Below are 23,514 nucleotides of genomic sequence, written 5' to 3' on the forward strand. Positions count from 1 at the left end.
TTGAAGGGAGCCTGGGTCTCAAGACGAGAGGACGTGACCTCATCAGAGGCCGTTGCCTAGACTCACCACATGGCTCTGAACATGCCGCGTCACCCCTGGGGGTCCCGGCGTCCCCACCCATTAAACAGAGAAACTGCTAAGGTGTCACTGGGTGGGATTAACTTAGGCCACACAGAACACGAGCCTTAAGAAGCCTTCCCAGAGACATTCACGACACTCTGCCAGACCGGTTGGCTGACACCTGATCGCACGGCCGCTCCTTGCTGCAAGGAAGCTTCCGTCCCAGGCAGCAGAGCCCTGCCTACGACCTGGGGTCTGTTGCTAGGAAGAGGGGTCAGGAGGCTGAGGGGGGTCTCCAGCAGCCTCTGCCCCCAAATACCTCTTCTTCCAGAATAATCTGAGGCTCCAAAGACAGCCACACACCCGCCTTTGGAGCTCAGTGCATGTAGTTACTGGAGCTGGTTCTTGCTTAGATCCTTATTACTCAGATATTGTTGCTTATTCTTCCTTCCCAAGGAAATGTTTTCTGTGCAAAAGCTGTCACTTTAGAATTCTGTGAAATAACAGTGTTCCCCAGGCCTTTGTACAGAACTTGTGTCGCTCTCCCAGGAGGCCGTGCTCCTGGCAGGGTCATCCAACCGGCCAAGTCTGGGTCTCAGGGACAACCGTGATCACAGTAATGATAAATATTATAATAATCATCACAGCAGATGTTTGTGAGCCCGAATCTGTGCCAAGCGCATCACATTCCTTTTCCCACTGGCGTCCCTCCTCACCACTGCGAGGGGGTGTGAAAGGCATCTGCCACCTTTCGGCCACCCAACTCGGGAACACCAGCCCCATGCAGGGCCCAGCCACCACCCCACCACCACAGGCTCTGGGAAGTGGGAGGCAGAGCCTTGCTCCTGCTACAGACATGAAGGTGGGCAAGCCCCCTGCCCTCCCTTTCCTCCCAGCTAGACCGTGGCATGTGACCTGGGCTCGGCCAATCAGATCCAGGATGTCCCCAGGGCTGGGACTCGGTATCTTGGGAGGGAGCAGGGTTGTGACTGGTTGCTCTCCAGAGAGGCTGGTGGCCCTGCCAGTGGGGCAGGCACGGAGGCTTCTGTGGCAGCCATGCTTCGACTAGAAAGTTCTTCAGGCAGGACTGGGAGCTCTGTGCCACCCAGGTTCCCTGGGCCCCTGCTTTGGTCGGATTCACGTCCTTTCCAAAGAATCTCTGCACCTAATCCCATCACCCCTCCGTGAGACCCACCCTGAGCCCGAGCCAGGAGGGGCTGGACGTCCCCCCTGAGAGCGGACATTTGCCCGAGTCCGGAGTCCCCCAGATTCTGTGTGCGAGTGGTTCCCTCACTCGGTCTCGCTGCCTTTTGGGGCTTCACGCCTGTCCACTGGGTCAGGAAGAAGGAGGCAGAAACCCTGCCATTCCGTCTCTCCTCTCATTCCCCTTTCAAGTTAAAGGAAAATGAAATAAAACAAACTTCTTGCTATTTCCTCTGCCCAAAACCGAAACAAAACAAAGCAAGCAAACGAGCAACTAAAAAAAAAAAAACTCCAAACAAAAAAATAAATTCACTCTAAATTATTTTTTAAAAAATACCATCAGGTCACCAGTTTTAAAATGAGCCGAAGCCCAAATCCCACTGGGCCGTGCTGCCGTGCCACCAAAATAATAATAAACGTTCCACACAGGCGAACGGGCCCCTGCTCAGTCCGACGCTCAGGGGGACCCTGCAGGCGGTGGGCCCACCCGCTGCCTGAGCGAGCGTGCTGGTCTGGTCAGGGCACAGCCAGTTTAATGTATTTTTAACTGTCAGCTTCGGCAGGTTGGAAATGAAGTGGATTTCCAACCTACTGTTATTTGTCCCAATAAACTGTAGTCATTTTGTCCTCAGATATCAAAGTAAATTGATGTTTAATGGAAACCCACACTAACTCTTTCGTGTGGCCGTGTTGTGACTTATTACAAAGAGCCTGAATACTTTATCTGCAAAATGCTTACCTCTAAATGTTTTATTTCCAATGTACTTGGCTGTTTTAAAAAAAATAGCATGTTTTTCTGATTATAAAAATATTTGCTTATGCCCTGGCTGGGTGGCTCAGTTGATTGGAGCATTTTCCCGTGCACCAAAAGGTTGTAGGTTCGATTCCTAGTCAGGGAGCACACCTGGGTTGTGGGTGTGTTCTGGTCAAGGCACGGAAGGGAGGCAACCAGTCAGTGTTTTGTTTCTCTCGCTCTCTCCCCCTTCCTCTCTCTCTAAAAAATGAATAAACATATCCTCGGGTGAGGATTTAAAACGTTTTTTAAAATCTATTTAATGTGGAGAATTTGAAAATTCCATAAAAGTACAGTACAAAAAGTAAAATAAATGTGCCCAACATCCCTTCATTTAAAAAATGGTTTGTGCCCTGGCTGGCGTAGCTCAGTGGATTGAGCGCGGGCTGGGAACCAAAGTGTCCCAGGTTCGATTCCCAGTCAGGGTACATTCCTGGGTTGCAGGCCATGACCCCCAGCAACCGCACATTGATGTTTCTCTCTCTTTCTCTCTCTATCTCCCTCCCTTCCCTCTCTAAAAATAAATAAATAAATAAATAAAATCTTAAAAAAAAAAAGATAGAAGCAGTAAGATTTAAAAAAAAAAGATTAAAAAAAAATGGTTTGTGAAAGTTTTATTATGTTTTTCAAGGTTTTCCCTCCTATACATATATACACGGTGTTTTTTAAAAGTTGTGTCCATATTACACTTTGTAACATAATATTTTTTGGTTAAGATTTATCATGAGGACTTTTTCTTATCATTACAAAAAATTTGTAAACACCATCCTGTTTGCTTACACCCTGATTTACTTAATCCTTTTCTTATAAATAGGTCATATTGTATTGTAAATAATAGCGGGGTATGTGCCTCTGTATCTGCAAGTATGTGGTATGTGTTTAAGGTCACAACTATTTTTAGGATATATTTTAAAGGGACCCTGTTTGTTTAAACTTTTTAAAAGCTCTTGATCCATACTGGCAAATTACTTTCTGAAAAACTTACTCTGATTTCCATTCCTGAGAGTGATGTAGGAATATCTCTCTTCTCCTTCCCAGGAGTGAGGACTGTCTTGCCCCTTTAGTTTTGCTGATTTAATAATGAAAAGGTGTTTCATCGATGTTTCAGTTTGCATTTAACTGATTGATACAGATGATTCTCTGTTCCTTATGTTCGCGATTTGTTAAAATAACATTACATCCTTTGCCTGGATTTCTGTGCTGGTGGATATATTTATAATGACATATACATACTTTCAAAGACATGAAGAATGTGAACTCAATCATATTTATGACAAGGAGTTTTTCTGGTTATTTTTCTATATTCACAGGCATCTTTTGGTTGCATGTTGAAGCCATATCACTTTCGAAAAGAAACAAACTTCCAATTTGTGAGTAAAAGTCGATGCCAGATTTCCGGGCTTGGTACACAGGCATTCAGTTCACAGAATCTGTTTCTTTCTGAAGTCAGTGCTGGCTCAACTGACCAGTTTTTTCCTTGTAAACTGACTTGTGAACTGAAGGCAAACGACTGTATACATTCCACATAGTCATGTATATATGTGTATACATATATATGTCTACATATGTCTACATATGTATACATAACTATATACATGACTGTAACTATGTACATATAACTCAGCCATGTATATAACTCCTTTTTTCCAGAATTCTCCATGTGCTTCCTCAACTCCTCCCCTCTCCTTGTTCCCACACTGACGACAACCCCCCCGTTTCTGAGTGAACCTTCATCTCTCATGTGCCGCCCGCCCCCCCCTCGTCTGCTGACAGCTGCTGACGGAACAGAGGGGGCGAGCCCTCACAGTTGGGCCGACCTGGGTTCCAATGCTCGATCTGCTGCGTATTTGCTGTGACCTTTGGCCAGGTCTCAGAGCCTTGAGCTAAAGTAGGGTTACTTCAAGGTCGAGCATCCAGGTCAAGTTCAGTCCAGAGGCTGGCACACAGGGCCTCCGCAAGCAGCTTCTTGAGGATTTTGCCTTCCTGAGTTCCTCGTCTGTCTCATTTCCAAAGTCAAGGAAAAGATGTATCTTCTCCCACACTCTGACTGCCCGTCCCTCCGCCCCGTACCTGCTACTCATTAGCTGGGTAACTCGACAGAGCCCTTACCGGTATAATCCTTATGCTGTACTATTAAAAGTGAAGTTTTTGTGTATTACTTAATAGTGATACATTTCCGTTATTTTTAAATAGTGGAAAATGTGTGAACTGTGCCTCTCCTTATTGCCAGGTGCTCCATTACTGTAAGTTGTGAAATAACATTTTAGTGAGTAATATTCCTTCTTGAGATCATACATTAAATATACGTCATCTTCGTTGTTTAACTGGTGCTTTCTTCCCCCATTAAGATACACGTAGGAGTAAATTTCACTTCCTCCCCCGTGCGCACCATTTCGTTGCCCCCACACCTGTCACTGGGAGCAATAACACACCAATTAAGCAACACATTCCTGGCAAATATGTGGCATTTGATGCATAATTGCTCCCCTCCAATCTCATTTTCCCCAAGGCTGAGGCTCCCTGGACATTTATGTTCCAGGTTTCAACCTCTAAACCCCAGCTTGAGTTTCTTGCCCTTTCCCCCTAGGATGGTGTCCTGCCTTTTGCATGGCCCACCCCGGGGTCCTCCCTCCTGCTCCCCACCTTTGGAGATCAGAGCTGGGAATGAATTCAAGTCAACTCACTTTCCCCAGCAGGATTTTGACTGCAGGGGCCTTGTAGCTCCCTGTGCAGAGGGGAAGGGAGGGAGGGGGGGAGGAAGGGAGGGAGGAAAGAAGGGAAGGGGGAAGGGAAGGAGGAAGGAAGGAAGGGAGAAAGAAAGAAGGAGGAGAGGGGGGGGGGAAGAAGGAGGGAGGGAGGAAGGAAGGAAGGGAGAGAGGGAGGGAGGAAAGAAAGGAGAGAGGGAGGGAGGGAGGGAGGGAGGGAGGGAGGGAGGGACTAGAGAAAGCCCAGGTGCCTGGAGTTTTGTCTCAGACAAAGGGGGGCTTCCTGGGAGACCCAGGGGCCATAGACACCTGCCTGAGGAGGCTGTGCCGGGAAGCCCCTCTCTTCTCCAAGCCCCCTGAGGGTGGGTGACATTCTACAGACAGGTTTAAGAGTCCCCTAGGTGCTGGGTGCCCTGCAAGCTCTGGAGACTGGATGACCAGGGCCACTGCAGCTCTTGAGCACCCTGGGGACAGCCGTGGGGTTGCGTGCAGTGCCATGAGAGACGAATAAACCCGTGTGGCTAGAGTATGGGGGAGAGGGGCCCCCCTCAGCCTGGAGGACTCGGGAGAGCGGGGCATGGACGCAGTAACACAAAGTGGGCGCTCAGTCAAGAGTGGGAACTGGGTTAAAGTATTTCCAGGCAGCGATGGCCTCGGGCCCAGAGGAGCCCACCTCGTGCCCGGGCGGGCAGTGGCCTTGAAGTGAACTTGCTCCCTGGCCCCTGAGCGCGGCAGGCGGCTCTGCCGGTTCCTAGAATGTCAGCCGTGCGGGGGGGCTCCTGGACCCCAAGCGTGGCTCCCTTTTCAGAAAGGCTTTCGCAATTGGACCGAGGTGCCTGCTGGACGGGGCGGAGGGGGTGGCATGAGCCGCACCTGAAGTGTCATTTAAGGGGATGTTTAACTTCCGCTCCCTGTTTCTGAAGAGTAATTTTCTGCAGAGACATGAAGAATAATAGGGGGAACTTGGCTCATTTTGGCAAATTGCTCCAATTTTCCCACAATCTCAGCCCCCTGTGTCACCTGCCCCCACCTGTCTATTTGGGCCACTTAATGTCCTGGATTCGGACCTAATAGAGGCTGTTTGTTTGGCCCTGGCCCAAAGGCGAGACTTGTTTCCAGGACAGAAGCTGGAAGGAAAACCAATCCGGACATCTAAATCGCAGCCAGGACTCATTACATAAATGATATATTTACACAATCGATCTCTCTTCTACTGGGTAATTAATTCAGCGTCGGAACCCTTAACGATTTAATTGTCATATGTTTACACTGAAACGGTTGCCACAAATTCCCCAAGACAAGGAGCAGAGAGGAGAGAGGGCCTTTTCTTGTTTGTGTTCGGAGTGGGGGTGGCCTCCCTTGTTTTAATGTTGCCGCCAAAACGGGGCGGGGGGGAGCCTGCCGAGCTCCCAAAGGGCAGGATCACGGCTGTCTGTCTGTCTGTCTGTCTGGGTGCGTGTCTTGCTGGAGCAGGTGGTTGAAGGGATGCAGGGGCTTGGTGCGGACGGGACTTAAACCCAGAAGCGATAGATCGGGGTCCTGCTTCTATCGCTAACTGGGACAGGGCTGGTGCCCCCGCCAGACCCCCACTCTGCACACTCACATCCTGCCCCGCTCCACCCTGGCGGAGCTGCGGGTGCTCCTGCTCCCAGCCGCAAGCCCCTGTGACTCTCTCCCGGGGGCCCGCCTTGGGGCCCCTTGGTGCAAGTGGCCACATCGCTGCTGGGAGCGCCTGGGGGTTTGCGTCCCTCCAGGGCAGCCCTGGCCAAGCTGTCCGGAGGAGCAGAGACATGACGATGCAGCATCCTTGCCTCTGACAAGGACCCACGGAGGACAGCGGACACGTCAGAGCCCACCCACTGCAGGACACGGCCTGGGTTTGCAGCCGGCTCGGCTTCCTGCCCACCCCCATCCAGCTTCCCCCACCCCGTCCCAGTTCCAGCGCTGCCTTAATCTGGCGACGCTGCCACAGGGTCTGCTTTGGGGGACCCTGCCCAGGAGCACTGCTGTCTGCTGAATGACCGCGGCAGGCCTCCTGCCTTCTCTGCGCCTCAGAGCCGTCGCCTGCGGAGGAGACAAAATAGTCACCCCCATCCCACCTGCTACTAAGCTGGCATTTACGGGGTGGGTGCCGGGGGCGGCCACCCAGGCACTTGGCACACGGTCTCATCGGATCCACTCAGCAGCCCCAGGAGGAAGATACACATTATCCCCGTTTCACAGATGGGGATGTCGAGGCACAGAGCAGTTAGCGCTTTGTCCACGTCCACACCGCTGGTAAGAGGCAGGGCCAGGACTCAAACCCAGGCCATCCGGTGTAGGATTCCCCGTGTCTGCCTCTCCCTCCCACATAGTGCGGCCCACCCAGCAGAACCATGGTCCAGGCTGCAGGAGACGGCGGTGGGGGCAGCAGGTGCACTGCAGAGGGCCTGGGATGACCCTGGGGGTGCTCGCCCTCACACTTGGTCCCACCTGAGTCCCCAGGGAGGAAAGGGGCGGTTGTTCTGGTCACGGGCACGGGCACGTCACCCCCACTCCTGTGCAGGCCTTGCGGTCTTGCAGGGAGACGCAGAGACGCAGCTTCCCCAGCCACATCCTGCAGCTTCTCTGGCTCAGGAGGCTTGAGCTCGGCTTGGGAACCCCAGCGCCCTCCACGCTGGACTGCTCCCTTGGTGGGTTTAAAACATCCGTGCAGCTTCGGGGGCTGGAGGGTCCATCCCAACGTCACACCCAAGATATGCTGAGACAGAAGACAGCAGGTGTCTGCATCGCTGCAGGCCTCTCACTGGACCCACCAAGGAGGGGGAGGTGGGGACTGGGGTGGATCGGGGAGCCCTTTGCTGCTTCCCTCTGGTCAGATTCTGCCGGACCCGCAGAAGCCAGGCTGACGGCTGATGTCAGACACGCCAGGCTTCTAGTTTCACATGTTTAAGAGAGTGGGCTTCCAGTCAGGTCATGAAGCATTCAGCATCGCGACTGACTGCTAGTCGGTAAATACACAAGCTACGAATAACTTGGGGAGTTTTTAAAGTCATACACACTTTAGTAAGAATCAGATTCTTTTCAAAGAAAGAGTTTGTTGAAACCCAGTCTTTCATACCCAAAGAAAGGTATGTTGAAGTCCTAACTCCTAGCACCGGTGAATGACCTTATTTGGAAATAAGGTCTTGGCAGATGTAAGTTGAGATGTAGGAGGTCAATCAAGCTAAGGTTGGGTCACACTGGGTTGGAACAGCATGCCCACGAGAAGGCCCTGGGAAGACAGAGGCACAAGCACATCCAGGTGACAAGCACGTGGAGACAGAAGCAGAGACTGGGACGACGATGACGCTACAAGCCACGGGGTGCCAGCAGAAGCAAAGAGAGGGGCATCCTTCCCTGGAAAGGTTCTCCTCGAGGAGCCGAGAGGGCTCGAGGCCCTGCCAGGGCCTTGATGCTGGACTTCTGGTCTCCGGACCTGTGAGAGAAACGTCTGTTTTAAGAGCCTCAGTTTGTGGCACTTTGTTACAACAGCCTGCGAGACCAACAGAGGGGACATGCTAGAGGGCCGCTTGCCACAGCTAGCCGGAGGGGCAGAGTCCTGAGCCCGTGGTTCGCCACCGCCACTGCCACCACCACCGCGTGACTCGGTGGGTTCAGCCAAGTCCTGTTGATTTTGACACAGACAGTCAAGGGCCCATGCAAGGGAAACAGCCCCTTTGGCCAGCTTCCGGCTTCCTCTCCAGCCTTCTGTGCACCCTCCTCACCACGTGAGCCCTTTCCAAACCCCCATGACCAAGCCCTGGCTGTGTCCACTGCCTCTCTGTTCTTCTCTCCTCTCTACCTGGGAGCACACTCATCAAGGCTCTAGTTGATCGCCTCCTCCAGGAAGCCTCTCCTGACTTCACCACACCACCAGACTGAATTAGTGGTTTCCTTTTCTCTGATCCCAACTCACTCTGTCGTTACCTGGGCTAGACTAGACACGCTTTGCCTCTCACACTACATTCATTGCCAGTCCTTGTCCCCTTTGCGGTCTCCGGCCCTATGCTGTGGGCTGGGGTAGAGGCTGCCCTGGGCTTGTGTTACACACCCGGGGCCTGGCCCCGTGCTCCCCCCGGGGTGACTGCTGACTGAGGGGAGGCATGAAAGGACCTTGAGGACTTCACAGCCATCGGCAGACATCCTGGAGGGGACTGTAGCCGCTCCTTGCCCGGCCGTCTTTCCTGAGCTGCCCTGGTCTGTTCTGCGTGACCACTGACTGTCCTCATTGTGTCACCTTCACGTGGCAGGAGACAACTGATGGTTCGGGGAGAACGGGTCATGCATCCCTCAGGCCCTGAAGGAAGGAGCACAGAGTCACAGCACATCACAGCTGGAAGGGGGCATCCAGGGTAACAGCCCCACCTGGGTCACGGGGAGGGGCTCGGGCTCAGCTGAGGTGCAGCTGGCAGGACCCCATGGGGGCCGAGAGGACCTGGCTGCCCCGTGGTGTGGGGAGAGTGTTCCCCACGCACCGGAGGCCGATCCAACAGTCCTTGTGCCCCCCCCCTCCCTGCCCAGCCACCAGCAGACAAAGGAACTAAGTGGGAAGAGTTGGGGGAGCCCCGCCTGGGTCAGGGGACAGGCTTCATGGGGCCCTCAAGGCTGTGTGTGCATGTGGGCACTGGGAGGTGGGTTTTTAAAGAGCCTCAGTAAATTATCGTGCATGTATTATGCCATCTGCCCATTTAAAGCTACAGTTGGATTCAGTATCGTCACAGAATTGGGCAAACACCGTCACAACCAATTTTAGAACACTTTCATCCCCCCCAAAAGAAACCCCCTGTACCCATGAGCAGTCACTCCCCATTCTCCCTCAGGCCCTCGGCCCCAGGCGACCGCTTACCTGCTTTCTGTCTCTACAAACTTACCTGTTGTGGCAACATTTTGTATGAATGGATTCCTTCACTATCCCATTGTATGGACATACCACATTTCCTTTCACCATTCATGGGATGTGGATATTTTAGGATAAGAGTCCCAGTGGAACTTGGTAAATAGAAAATGGATTCTTTTTTTTTTTTTAATTTTACTTATTTATTTTTAGAGAGGGAAGGGAGGGAGATAGAGAGAGGAACATCAATGTGTGGTTGCTGGGGGCCATGGCCTGCAACCCAGGCATGTGCCCTGGCTGGGAATTGAGAAAACGGACTCTTAAATGCAAGCCAGACGTGCCGCTCCTCTGCTGAGAGCGCTGGCCTGGGAACACCCCGAGCCGTGACCCGGGTGAGTGGCACAGACAGGCGCATCGAGCCGAAGGAGCCGGACTCAGAACGCACACTGGTCACCCGTGCACGCCGCCGTGAACTTCGAGAGCCGGAGACACTGATCTCTAGTAATCACATCAAATCAGCGGTCTCTAGAAGGTTGGGCTTGGGGGCCTTTCGCACCCCCCCCCCCACTACCCCGTGAGCATGGAAACATTCTGAACCTCACAGGGGGGTAGTTACGCAGGTGCACACGTCATGGGAGTTCTTCTGACCACACCCTCAGAACATGTGCATCTTATTGCACCGTATGTTATCCTCAAAAGAGCTGATACAAGCAAACAAACAAAAAACACAACTCTTGTGGTGGTCCTCCATTTCACTCGGAGTGAAGACAAAATTCCTCCCAGGGTCTCCAAAGGCCCGTCTTCCCCCCCCCCCCTCCCCTGCTGGGCTCCGCTTGGTCACATGACTTTACAGTCTCTTGACCGCACCAGGCACCCCGCTGCCTGGTGCCCTTTGCTCAAGCATATCCTTCTGTTCAGGGGCACCTCCTTGTACCCGGAATGCTCATCCTAACAACCACCTCTTTGGAGTCTTTGTTTAAACCCAACTCAAAGCAGCCCACTTAACCACCTGATTTACTGTTACACCCCCCCCCCACTCCAGCATTCTTGTTCCCTTTTAAGTGTCTCTAATGATGCTGGTTACCCCCAAACACACTGTGACTCACCGGCTCCCCCCACTAGAATGTGAAATCCCCGAAGGCAAGGACCTTTGCTTTGCTCACTGAGTTATACCAAGTGCCTCCAATAGAGTGGAGTCACATAACAGGTGCTTAAGAAACATTTGTTGCACCCTGGCTGGTGTAGCTCTGTGGACTGAGTGCGGGCTGCGAGCCAAAGGGTTGAGGGTTCGATTCCCAGTCAGGGCACATGCCTGGGTTGCAGGCCAGGTCCCCAGTGGGGGCCACATGAGAGGCAAACACACACATTTCTTTCCCTCCCTGATATTTCTTTCCCTCTCTTTTTCCTTCCCTTCCCCTCTCTTTAAAAATAAATAAATAAGAGCCCTGGCTGGCGTAGCTCAGTGGATTGAGCGTGGGCTGGGAACCAAAGTGTCCCAGGTTCGATTCCCAGCCAGGGTACATTCCTGGGTTGCAGGCCAGAACCCCCAGCAACTGCACATTGATGTTTCTCTCTCTCTATTTCCCTCCCTTCCCTCTCTAAAAATAAATAAATAAAATCTTTAAAATAAATAAAATCTTTTTTTAAAAGTTCATCCTTAAAAAAAAAAAACATTTGTTGAGTGTGTTGTGGCAACATTGGTCTATAGCAAGGTTCGTCTTGGCAGTCCCAGCCCATCTCAGCGGTGGGAGAGAAACGCAAGCTGGGTGTCCTCATCCACAGGGCGGCCTTGGCACAGCCACAGGGGAGCGGCCTCCCCTCGGGTCCAGTGTGCACAGCACAGCGGTCCTCAGAGAGCCCCCCCGGGCGGGGGGCTGGGGAGTGAGCCCTGAGGATGGAGTCCGGGACCTCGGGTGAGACAGGAAGAAGGGTGCCCTGCCTTGCTTTCATCATGGAGTCACTTGGGTGCACCCCACGGTTTTCCAGACCGGGAGGCTGGCGTACGGAGACGTTCAGCATCTTATCAAAGGTCACGGGAGATTGTCGGCCAAGCCCACAAAATATGCAGGCACTTGTAAACCGTAAGGCTCCATGGAGCGAAAGGCCAAAATCGGCACTTGGTTTCCCCTAATGAGAGCTCTGAAGATGGGCAGCCATCTGCAAGTAACTCCACGTGGGAGACTCCTGGTCTGGGGCGGGGGGAGTCTTTTCTCAGCAGATAAGAGGCAGGGGCGTGCGGGAGAGCTGGCTGGCGCCTCCGTCATAGAGCAAGGCCTCCTGGAGGCGCCAGAGCAAGTCCAAGTCCCAGGGCCCTCCCCTGTGAGGCGCACCAGCTTTCTCAGGGACGCCCCAAGATTCTGGGCTCCTCCAGAAAAGGGGCTGAGGAATAAGGGCAACAAGAGCCGGCACTGACAGAGCGCTGGCCACACGCCTGCCCTCGGAGGCCAGATGTGTCCAGGACCCTTGCCCCCTTGTCCCACTCGGCTGCCTCAGTTTGCTCGTCCGTCCAGTCAAAATAATAGTGCCGGCCTCGCTGGGTCACAGCGCCTGGTGTATAATGAGGACCTGATGATCGTCACCTGGTGTCTCCTCTCTCTGCGGTTTTCCACTCTCAGGAAAGGGGTAGACGCTCAGCCACTCTAAGGACATCGCATGATCGGACTCGGGATGCCTGTGTGATGCATGGTGAGGACACATCTCTGTGGGCTGTGCCGCTTCTCAGAGTCAGAGTCGCCCGCCAAAGGGAGGGAGGGAGGGAGGGGTGTCTGGCAGCGTTCTCCACAGCATGGGGACAGATGGGAGAGAACATTCCGGGACAGAGGACCAGAGCACAGGCAGCCCGGGGCGCACTCTCCCCAGGACTGCACCCCTGGGGTTTTTTCTGTCCTGCCCACAAACCAAGGGCCTGCAGGGCAGGAGAAGGAGGTGTCCAGATGCGTGCCCGTCAGGACCAGTGCAGACTCTGGCTGGGTTGGGGGTGGGGGGGGCTGGCAGTCTTGATGGAAGTCCGCCTCCGTCCCTCCACTCCTGGGGTAAGCCCTTGGGCCACCCCAGGAAGCTATTCCAAGAAGGACCCGATGGAGGGAAGCCGGGGAGCCTTGGGGAATGTGGAAATGCTCCTGTCCCCCGGGGAACTCACTCCTGGCGGACCGGTGCTTGTGTGCACGTGCACCCATGTCCTGGGGGCGTGCTGGGTGTGAGGGGCAGGGCGGGAGGCAGGTGTGAGAGCCATTCTAAGCACTCCTGTGCCAGTCCTCATTCTTTTGTGGAAAGCTGGGTGCCCTCGAGGCCCCGCTGCCTCCCGGGCTCCTTGTCCTACTGGGGAGTGGGTGCAGACCCTGCGGCGCCACCCATGGCCTTGGATCAGCCGCGACAGGCCCCTCCAGTGGTCCCATCGCCCGGGCTCCTTTAGGTTTGGTTAAACATGCCATCGAGAGACCTCAGGTCCTCATTGAACTTTGTGAAAACTGCTTTTGGGTATGAGCAGGCTATCTGAAGGGTCCTAATCCACTAGGCAAATCCCCTGGATGGGAACTGGGAATTCATTCATTTACTCATTCCCTCGGGCGGGCGCTAACACAGGCGGTGGCTGAGCACCACTGGCTGGCCGGAGGTGCCCGGAGTCCTACCCGCCCCCACCGCCTTCCAAGGAGCTCGCATCTAGCCAGCAGCCAGGACCGGTGCCTCAGGACTCGGCTACCGGAGGGAACATTAAATGGGCCCTAAACCGAGGTCAGGAAAACGGGGTGAAGGCGAGAGGCAGGCGAGACCACTTTCTGTGTGGTCGCCAGGTACAGGTCAGCAGACACCTGCAGGCAGTTTCACTCTGCTTCTCCCAGACTCCGGAGCGCGCGGGGAGGGGGCGGGGTGGGGGATGCTTTTCTTCTCCAGCCGAGGTCTGGAAGGGTGAGACCGCGATGGCTTTAAAAACGCTTTGCGCAGGGAGTTGAGTTTTCTCCTGCGGAGCCAGCGGGTTCGGTTTAGAGGACGTCCCTTAGAGGGCGCTGTTTGCCCGACTTTGAATGGAGTGGCCGTGAGCACGCAGAGGCGGCGCCCTTCGCCAGAGGGCGAGGGAATGGCTGGGTCCGTGCTCCGGGAGGCCCCCTGCCCGCAAACTTCCTCTAAGAGGAGGAGAAAGATGTACTCTGGGCACCTGGCCGTTCAAGCCCAGCGTCCCTGAAACTGAGCAGGATAAGTCGTGGGTGCTGACACCCGAACGACTCCTCTGTCTCGTCAAAACAGGCGCGCGCGCACACACACACACACACACACACACACACACACACACCAGCGCACCTACGTGGCCCCGGGGAGACACTGGGAAAACTTGGGAAGACGAGAGAGTGAGGCTCAGGTAGTGGTACCGCAGGCTCCGGGACGGGTGCCCGGGACTCATCTCCCGCAAGCCCGCACCCCTGCCAGTCCCCGAGTTTCAAGTTTCCAGGAGCCAAGAGCCCACTTCTGCAAACCAGACATCTGCCAGGCGCTTCCTTTGCCCGGGGTCTGAGCTTTTCTGCTCATGTCAGTTTAAAGGAGGCTTCCAGGCGCCGGAATTTCGGGAAGGTTTTGCACGCATCCCCCTCGGACCACAGGTGCACACTTTCGCAGGGGCCTCTCCGCCCCATCATCGGCCCCATAGCTGGCGGGTGCGGGCCGTGCCCGCCCAACCTGCGTAGACCTACGTGCATCGAGCTATTTCTGCAGGTGGGGAGAAAATGACTCCTGGCCGCGCAGTACCAGTTGGGTGACCTCGGCCCGGTCTCCTCCTCTCCAGGAGCCCGTGGCCATTTATGAAACCCGAGCGGGAGACCCACCCTGCTTGAGCCTCAGGGCTGTGATTGGCTCCAACTCAGATCGCTGTACAGCGTTTTGCCTTGCAGGAAAGCCCCGTACAAACTCCAGAGAGTAATAATAATGAGAATAATAATAATTGTTTATGGAAGCACCGTTTACAACGTTTGCAGGTTCCCAAAGCAAAAATAGGGTTCACTGCTGTAGATGAATGTTTGCCGAAAGAAGCACTAAACGCGCCCGCCGAGATCTGATAGGGCGAGTCTGAAGCCCCGAATCGGAAAATAAAACATTACCCACTTCTCAACCGGGGAACCAGAGCGGTTGCATCCGCCAATTCAGGGAGGGCCTGGAGTTAGGGGAGGGCTTGATCTAACGAAAAAGAAGGCGACGGGGAGGCGGCGGGGGCGCAGAGTGACCTCTTGGAGTACGGGTGGTGCGCAGTGACGGCCGGTTTGCCACTTCTCTGACCAGGGAGCTGCTTCTAGGGAGGGGACCCCGCAAGCAACTCTGATTATAGGCTTGAATCTAGAGTCTCACATGCCTGCCTGGCGGAATCGTTGCGCAATCTGGGCAGTTGTTGTCAAAGCCGATGGAGTACAGTGACTGTCCGCCTGGCAGGGCTCAGAGTCCCAGCAGGGTTCTCTGGGGACTTGGGGGCCTTCGGGGCATACCGCAGGTGCCCCTGACTTGGCCACAGCCGAGGGAGGTAAGCCGTTGTGTCTTCGGTTCGCTTTGTAGCTATTAAAGCCTTAGGCGGCTGCAAACTTCAGCCAGATAGACCGGGAGAAAGTGCTGTATTCCGAGCCGCGGGGCCCTAGCAGTGGCCAGAGGACAGGGGAGCGCTCTTCCCACCACAGACGTCGGGGCCAGGACGCCGCGGCCCCAGCTGCCCCACTAGGTGAGACGCGAGCGTCAGCCCGATCTTCGCGCGCACTTGGGTGCGCCGAGATGCACACCCGCTCTTGCTACCGGGGAGAGTCTCGGGCTTCGATTTCCCAGGGCCAAAGGCCAAGGACACAAGGATTCCTAAGCCGGCTGACGCCGTGCAAGGACTTACACCTCGCTTCCCTTCCTATCGACTAGACGGTGGGTTGGGAACCCCAATTTTCTTGGTTGCCGCGCCCTTAGCAGGAATTGGGGGAAATGCCGAGGCTGCCGGACCCCAAAGGGTAGGCAAGTGCTGAGTTCGCTGGAGACCAGAGGTCGCGTCCTGACTTTCTGGACCGGCGCTGCGTAGCTCTCCAGCTGCGTGGGGGCCACCGCCCCTGCCAAGCCCCTGGGGGCGGGGGAGCAGCAGCTGCGAACGCGGATAACCCCGAGGTGACCCGAGCGGGCCTGGCCCGCCCCTTCCCCCTCCCGCAAGCCTGGCGGGGAGAAGCTGTCCCCGAGCTGCGGGGGTGGGGGGAGGGTGGGCAGGGGGGGTGTAGGGCGGGAGGCAGGCACAGGCTCCGGGCGCCTCGGCTGTCAGTGCGCTCCGGGCCGGGGGCGCCGCCGGCTTCGAGTCCCTCGCTCGCCTCCTGGTCTCGCCGGAGCGCACCGAGTGCCTCTTTAGCGGGAGCCAATATCCTTTTGTGCTAATAGGCTTGTCCTCATTTGCTGCCTAATTGGACTATATAAAGCCAATAACAGGCGGGCTCTTATAGCCCGAAGCCAAAGCGCCAAAATCCTAGGAAAGGCGAGGAGGGGGTGGTGGCGGAGGCGGCTGCGGGGCCGGGGCTCGCCTGTGCCTTCGCCTGCCTAATCCCATTTGCCATTGTACGCGCCCAATCGCCGTATACTCCCTGCATTTAACTTGGATGACATTTTGATTTCATCATTAGCATCCGGCGCCGGATTGACGCAGCCCCAAGCCGGGGACTGCTCTTGCTGCCTCCTCCCCGGGAGCTGTAGCCGCCGCCGAGCCGCCTCTCTCCCTCGGTGCCGCGGCAGGGCCGCTCCCCGCCCCTCACCACCCCTCCCCATGCGAGCCCTCCCGGCCGGGTCTTCACCCCGCCCTCGCGCCTCTGGATTTGCGCCCGGGGCGGCCCTCGGCTTTGCGCCCCGCAGTTGAGTTCCGTTTATGGTCTGATTTCCGGCCGCCCACCTGCCCGCCCGGCCGCTAGCCTGTCCTGCTCCCTCCCTCGCGGGGACCCGGAGGAGAGGGGACCATGCCAGAGCCCGGGCCGGACGCCCCCGGCACAGCTAGCGCGCAGCCCCCGCCGCCGCCGCCCCCGCCTCCCGCGCCCAAGGAGTCCCCGTTCTCCATCAAGAACCTGCTCAACGGAGACCACCACCGGCCGCCCCCTAAGCCTCAGCCGCCCCCACGGACGCTCTTCGCTCCGGCCTCGGCCGCCGCCGCTGCCGCCGCCGCTGCCGCCGCGGCCAAGGGGGCCCTGGAGGGCGCCGCAGGCTTCGCGCTCTCGCAGGTGGGCGACTTGGCTTTTCCCCGCTTTGAGATCCCGGCGCAGAGGTTTGCCCTGCCCGCGCACTACCTGGAGCGCTCCCCGGCCTGGTGGTACCCCTACACCCTGACCCCCGCCGGTGGCCACCTCCCGCGACCTGAAGGTACCGACCACTCTTTGAACTTTCGTTGTCCTCCCCGCGCGCCTGTCCCATCCCTGCCCCGCGCTGAGTCCCACCGCAGCCCTGGGACCCCCACACCCTGCACTCCGCTGTTCGGTCAACTTCTTCCCGTCCCTGACTTGCAGTCTCCCAGCCTCACACCCGGTGGCACAGCCTGGGGATCCAATCCCACTTGGTGAGAAAAGTGGAGTTGGAGCCCCGGGCGCTGCGCTTCCCTGGGAAAGTGGCCTCGGGCATGAATGGGGAGGCTTCTGGAAGCTGGGACTGGGGACTTGGCCTGGATGGAGGGAGTGACTTTGGAGGGCCCGAGACAGGGACGAATCTCTTCGTGCGCCCCTGGGGGGATGCTGGGGAAGGAAGCGGTCGCTCTACCACCATGGCGGGGTTTGGGGGGGGGGGGGTCTGTCACCTGTCCTCGGGCGGAGGGGACTCTCAGGGCGCTGCACCCCTGTTCTGGCCCAGCTGGGCAGGAGGAGGCCGACAGGAATGGTGGGACCTTGAGGCCTGGGATCCGGAGGGGGCGCTGACCGAGCCGGCGGCCCGGGGCCTGGAGGACTCGTGTGTCGGTGTGCGTGCGTGTGCATCCGTCTGTTTGTCTCTCCCCAGCGTCGGAGAAGACCCTCCTGCGAGACTCCTCCCCCGCCTCCGGCACTGACCGCGACTCCCCCGAGCCACTGCTGAAGGCCGACCCCGATCACAAGGAGCTGGACTCCAAGAGCCCGGACGAGATCATTCTAGAGGAGAGCGACTCGGAGGAAGGCAAGAAGGAGGGCGAGGCAGCGCCGGGCGCGGCCGGGGCAAGCGTAGGAGCGGCGGCGGCGGCGGGCGCGGAGGACTGGAAGAAGGGCGCCGAGAGCCCCGAGAAGAAGCCGGCCTGCCGCAAGAAGAAGACGCGCACGGTCTTCTCGCGCAGCCAGGTCTTCCAGCTCGAGTCCACCTTCGACATGAAGCGCTACCTGAGCAGCTCGGAGCGCGCAGGCCTGGCGGCATCGCTGCACCTCACGGAGACGCAGGTCAAGATCTGGTTCCAGAACCGCCGCAACAAGTGGAAGCGGCAGCTGGCGGCCGAGCTGGAGGCGGCCAACCTGAGCCACGCGGCGGCGCAGCGCATCGTGCGGGTGCCCATCCTCTACCACGAGAACTCGGCGGCCGAGGGTGCGGCCGCCGCGGCCGCGGGGGCCCCGGTGCCCGTCAGCCAGCCGCTGCTCACCTTTCCGCACCCGGTCTACTACTCGCACCCCGTGGTCTCGTCCGTGCCGCTGCTACGGCCTGTCTGAGGCCCGAGAGGGGAGGAGGAGGGAGCGCCCGGCCCCCTTCCCAGACCCCGGAGGAGACTGGGCCGGGCCGAGGGCGGCGAGACGTCCAGCGGCCTTCGGGAACCGGGGCGTCGGCGCGCTGCCCCGGCCTCCCTCCCCCAATTGGTAGCGTTTTGTAAGTATTTGCAATGCATTTTCGTGCAATTCACCCCTAATGGATTTGAGGCGCTTCCCCTCTTACTTTTGGTTTTGGTTAATATTAAGAGAGCAGGAAAAACATACAATTCCCCAGTCGAATATTTCAACCGAAAGCTTTTTGGAATATGAGCAACCCTCCCCCCCCAGTTTGCATTCCGCTGTGGCTTTTTGGTTTTATTTTTATAGAAGACAAATTAGCTAAAAAAAACCCCAGAACCCCTCTAGTTTATTCAGTTTCTATAGAACTATTTTCAGAAGGGGGGAGGGGGAGAGAGAGAGGGATTGCATTTACATTGCAGTACATTTATTTCCGGATTTCTGGGCGTGGTCCTTCCTCTCCACCCCCAGTCAGTTACCCTCCCCAGTTTTCAAAATCTGAGCAGCCTCTCAGAGGCACCCCGGACTCGGGCCGCTCTGCTCTCTGGCAGAGGTCTGTCGCAATGGACCTCTTCGTCCGTCCTGCTCGGTGGCGGAAGAACTCTCTTAATTGTCTAAAGGGAAAAAACAAGACAGCCAACAGCCAGACTTCTGACAGTTGGAACAGCTCCACATTTGGCCCGCCGTCAGCGGTCTCCTGTATTAGTGGCATTTATTTTGGGGGAATTTCATTTGCTGGTAAATTATTATGAATATTACTGCTATTACATTGTCCTCTGTCTTGAGAGAGTAATTTCAATATTTTTAAAAAAATCCCACCTTTGATCCTCTCCTCGTACCTTTCCGTTCTGCAGTTTCACTGTCGTACTTCTGACCTGTGCAATATTGTACACAATTGTCCCCGACAGCCCCGCGCCTTCCGCTCGGAGAAAGGCAGACGTGTCCGTCCACTGTGCAGTCCCGGTCACTCGCTTAGGGAGAGGAAACGAAGAAGGTGAAAGGGGGGAGGAAGGAAAGGAGGACAGGTAGCCCTGCTCAAAGGAACGAGGTAGGGTACTGGAGCGCTTTAAGTGAAGGACAATCAACTTAGGAGAATTTTAACTTATTTGATAAATGTACAGGTTTCTTGTAAAGTTCGCCCTCAGCTTCGCAGGGTTTCTTGCTCTGCCACCCAGTCTGTTTTGTTTCTGTTTTTTGTTTTTTGTTGTTTTTTTTTCTTCCTGTCAGCTGCACCTGTTGTTCTGCGATAGTTTGCCCCCCCTTCCTCCCCCACCTCTCCAACTCTGCCCGGGTTCAGTCCCTTTTTAAGAAAAAAAGAGAAAAAGAAACAAAATATTGTTACACTGAATGTTGTGGTGAAACTAAACTAATTAAAACAAAAGAGAACCGAAGCGTGTCGTGTTGCCAGCGTGTGTAACTGTGAGCGGTTTCCCCGGAGCAGGTGCCTCGGCAACTCCGGCCTGGCTCCTCGGCTGCGGCTGCGCTCGCGGAGTCCGACCAGGGCGCACATCCTCGTCCTCCGGGAGGCGGTGGAGACAAAGGCGGCTTTGTTCGCGACCGCGGCCGCTCTCTCCCCGGGATCTTAGGCGGCTTGAAGCGCCCTGCCAGTGGGAAGGATGCGGGGCGGAAGGGGCGAGATCCTGGGCTTATCGAGGTTGCGCAATGGAGCGAAGCGGCGGCCGAGCGCCGAGACCGCCGGTGTTTCCGACCGCGGGGCCGCAGCGTCTCATTCCCTTCCCAGGACACCGTTCCTTGGGGAGCCGCGATCTTCAGGGCAGGACCTGCGTGGGCTCTCGGCGGTGGGGGCCTGGAGCGTGGCGGGCTCGGAAAGCGCGGAGGGCGCAGGGCGTGGAAGTGAATTTAGCCTGTAGCTGGGGCCACAGGAGGATCGCGAAGTCCCACTGGGAGAGGCCGGGCCGCGAGAGGGCAGCCGGAGAAGGCCAAGCCAGCCCTGGGGACCGGGCGGCCTCCACAGTCCTGGAGTAACGGTGGCCTCTGCGCGGCTCGGGTGTGGCGCGATGCTGGCGTGTCCGGTGCCGGGGAACGGACCGTCCGACCGAGGCAGGGGCAACCGAAAGGAGCTTTTCTCCTCCAGCCCGGGGCCTTTTCTTCTCACCGGCGCCCAACGCCTCAAGGGCGGCCTCTCTGGGTCCCCCGACACCGCCGGGAAGCGCACCGCCAGCTGTTCCCACGCGGCAGCTGGGTGCCGGGCTGCCGCGCTCCTGGTGCGCGGCCTGCGGAGGCGCTGCGAGCAGGGAGCCGCTGGGAAGCTGCGGCCTGCCTGGCGGAAGCAGGTGCTTGGGCGCCCCTCACCAGCCCCTCGTCTCCCTGCCTTAGAGCATCGGGTCTGCATGCCCAGCTCCTGGCAGGACAGCTCTGAAGCTGGGGAAAGAAGGGGGAGACGAGGAACCTGGAGAGGGCGAGGATTGGTCAGAGCACGAGGCAGGGCGCGTCCGCTGGGGTGCGCCTGCACCGGCTCGCAGTCCCTCTCCCAGGACTGTGCGAGGTTCTTGAACCCCCATGAACACAATTGATTCTACTATAGCCGAACCGTCCGGTATTGTTTCCTATTGATGGGGAAACTGCCCCAAATAAACTAGCATGAGTATTTATGGCAAAATTTTAGCCTGGACCTCAGTAAAGATAGATCTCTCTTTATTTCCCTCTGGTTTGGAATAAAAACGAGGGCATGTGTCATAAATGAAAAAATAAACAGAAATTTCGGGGTCAAAATATGTTGTTTCTTGTGTTACCTGCAAACAGAGTGATGCCTTTTACTGTTGGCAATACTAACGGCGGGACAGGCCAATAACAGCTCATTAAAAATAATGTTGCAATAGCAAACACGTCCTTAGATTTTTACAGCCAGAACACAATGTTATCAAACGCCAAGAAAATACTTTATTTGTGTTTGGAATCTAGAAAACGGTTCTTGACTGACCCAGTCTTTACGAAGTCGAGAAACAACTGGTTCTTCGCACGCTCCGTTTATCCTCTGTCCCGCCGCTCCCTGAGGCCTGCCTTCGCCTCCTAAACAGGAGCCCCTCGGCCCCGGCCTGTGGGTTTCTCCCAGGAGCCACGGCTGCTGCGTCCTGGGGGAGGACGGTGGTGCCGAGGCTGCCTGGCGCTGGCGGCTGTGTGAGCCTAGAAGTCGGCGGAAGCAGAAGATGGTGATTTCTCTCCTGTCCTGTGGAGTTGTGGCATCTCTAACAGTGCAAGAGGCAGGGGCTGAGCCCGGGTGTGGGTGGCAGAGCACCCAAGCCACGCCACGCAGGGAGCACCGTGGGCCCGACCGCAGGTCTTTCTGAGGCCTTCAGGTCAGGAGAGGCCGAGGAAGCTGCTGGTGGAGCTGTCACATGTGGGCAGCTGGCTGGGGTCATCTTCCCCCCCGCGGAAGGTGCCCTCCCCGCGGCCTCTGCAAGGGCTTGCAGCGAGCTGCTGAAATCACTGGCCAGAGGGGGCTCCCTAGAGCAGCGAGGGTGCCTCCACCCAATTCCTACCACACGTCCGTCACAGGAATCCGGGACACTGAACCGACATTCTTGATGTCAACTTTTATCCCCCCTTCTTTCCGGTGTGGAACCCAGCCTCCCCTCCTCCTACCCTAACTGCAGGTTCTTCCCTCTCTGCACCCCCAGTGAGTCTCCGTCAGTGCAAGTGACATTGGCTTCCCAGCAAAGTCCTTTCTGCATCACTCAGACGGATAAGAACAACGTGGAGGAGGCACTCACCACAACACACACTCACACACACACACACACACACACACACTTAGTTAAACCTCCTAAAGGTGGCACGCTAAGGAGTCCCCAGTCCCCCCCACCTCTGTTCAGTATCACAGCCATCATTGATGCCCCCGTCAGGCACACAGGGTCAGGCACACAGGGTCAGGCACGCAGGGCCAGGCACACCTCGTTGGTGGTTATTCTGGGGAGCTGGGGAACGTCTTGCGGGAAGGATGGGGCAGAGAGCAAGGTGGCGCTCCTGCCTGCGCTGCTCCAAGCCTGAAACCCTTCCGCCCAGGTGCCTCGTGCTCCCTCCTCACCAAGCCACCTGGGACAAACTAGTGGAACCTGCCGACACCCTGCCAGGGACTGCCGTACTCCCACGGACCGGGGCCTCCCTGGGAGCCTCCCTGGGAGCTGGGGTCCCCACAGCGAAGGCTCTGCGGCTCTGAGCACCCGCCAGCACCTCTGGGCCCTGGGAGACCGCGGAGCCAGCGTGCGACCTGTTTCTGTTGGCAACACAGATGTATTTCTTTTATTTGGTAGTAAATAGAACAAGTGTGTGTACACCAAACAACGGCAAGACAGATATAAACCGCCCCCCCGCCACTGGGCGTTCATTCTGAGCCGGGACGCCTCCTTGGCCAGTCCTGGCACGCCAGAGCCAGAGGCCGCGCGCGAGACGCCCAGGGCGCCCTCCTCTCCTGACTCCCAGAGTGCGCGCTGCGGGGCACCGCTGGGGGGGAAGAGGAGGAGGCAAGAAGGTCGGTGCGGTTTGCTTTCTCCTCTGCGAGTGCATGCTGGGCCACCTAGGACCTGCGCAGTGGGGGGTGGGGGTGTCAGAACAATGGGGGCGCCTCAGGGGCCGGGCAGCTGCAGAGAGACTTCCGTTGTTGAGCTGCCTAGGCCCCGGCCACGCGCTCCTGCTTCCGCACCTCTGTGCGCACCGGGCACCTGAACTTCCCTGGAGAGGCCCTGGAGGGCCTCAGACTTTCCCAGACTCGGCCCCGTCCGCCTCCAAGACTCCATTTTGCTCCACCTCTCCCGGTTGTCAACGCCCCGCGGCGCAGTGACCTATCCAGGGGGCCCTTTCCCCTTCGCGATCCAAACTCGCTAGGAAGAGACCTTTTACTGCGTCACCCCCGATGGGGTCAGGGTGCAAGAACCCTGAGCCCCATAAAAAGCCCCCTTTGAGATCCAAAACGCAGCTGAGCAGGCCGTGGGGACAGCGTCTGGGCCGGGCACTTCCCCAAGGCCGGGCAGAGGCAATCCGCGTGGCTCCTCCTCTCGGCTGTCCGCCCACTTTCTTGCCCCCTACTCCGCCCTGTCTGCAGACCTTCCTTGGCTTTGGGGTACGCACGATCTGCGTATACACATCTGGAAGTGTGCACGCCTGTGTGTGCACGTGCGCCCGTCTGGGCGCGCAGGGCAGGCGTCGACCCTTTCACCCCCAAACGGTTGCGGGCTGGCTGGGCCGCGGAAGAGA

The 23,514-nt window shown here is 57.1% G+C and overlaps 2 protein-coding genes and 1 long non-coding RNA gene across 3 annotated transcripts in view; 2 read left to right on the forward strand and 1 right to left on the reverse strand.

Annotated features, from left to right (window-relative positions):
- Nucleotides 1-15,905: 15,905 nt before the first annotated feature.
- HMX3 (H6 family homeobox 3) lies at nucleotides 15,906-18,650 on the forward strand. The gene is made up of 2 exons (XM_028511183.2): nucleotides 15,906-16,954; nucleotides 17,579-18,650. The coding sequence occupies exons 1-2, from the start codon at nucleotides 16,558-16,560 to the stop codon at nucleotides 18,247-18,249; spliced, it is 1,068 nt and encodes a 355-aa protein (XP_028366984.1). The 5' UTR covers nucleotides 15,906-16,557; the 3' UTR covers nucleotides 18,250-18,650.
- On the reverse strand, nucleotides 18,637-20,315 carry LOC118500929. Its single transcript, XR_004903513.1, has 2 exons — nucleotides 19,143-20,315; nucleotides 18,637-18,917 (listed from the first exon to the last, which is right to left on the reverse strand). It is a non-coding gene; the product is annotated as an uncharacterized LOC118500929 (long non-coding RNA).
- A 2,387-nt stretch (nucleotides 20,316-22,702) lies between these two features.
- Nucleotides 22,703-23,514, forward strand: part of HMX2 (H6 family homeobox 2) — an 8,388-nt gene continuing 7,576 nt past the window's right edge. Inside the window, exon 1 of the mRNA XM_028513711.2 lies at nucleotides 22,703-22,792. The gene's annotated coding sequence lies outside the window, so the exon portion shown is untranslated. The remainder of the gene's footprint in view (nucleotides 22,793-23,514) is intronic.

Source organism: Phyllostomus discolor, chromosome 5 (genome assembly GCF_004126475.2).
Source record: "Phyllostomus discolor isolate MPI-MPIP mPhyDis1 chromosome 5, mPhyDis1.pri.v3, whole genome shotgun sequence".
NCBI classification, from domain to species: Eukaryota; Metazoa; Chordata; class Mammalia; order Chiroptera; family Phyllostomidae; genus Phyllostomus; species Phyllostomus discolor.

Bases quoted from the DNA above. Each gene is read 5' to 3' on its own strand.
- HMX3 (XM_028511183.2), top strand. From the start codon at position 16,558: ATGCCAGAGCCCGGGCCGGACGCCCCCGGCACAGCTAGCGCGCAGCCC. The intron at 16,955-17,578 runs GTACCGACCACT...GTCTCTCCCCAG, and splicing joins CCACCTCCCGCGACCTGAAG to CGTCGGAGAAGACCCTCCTG.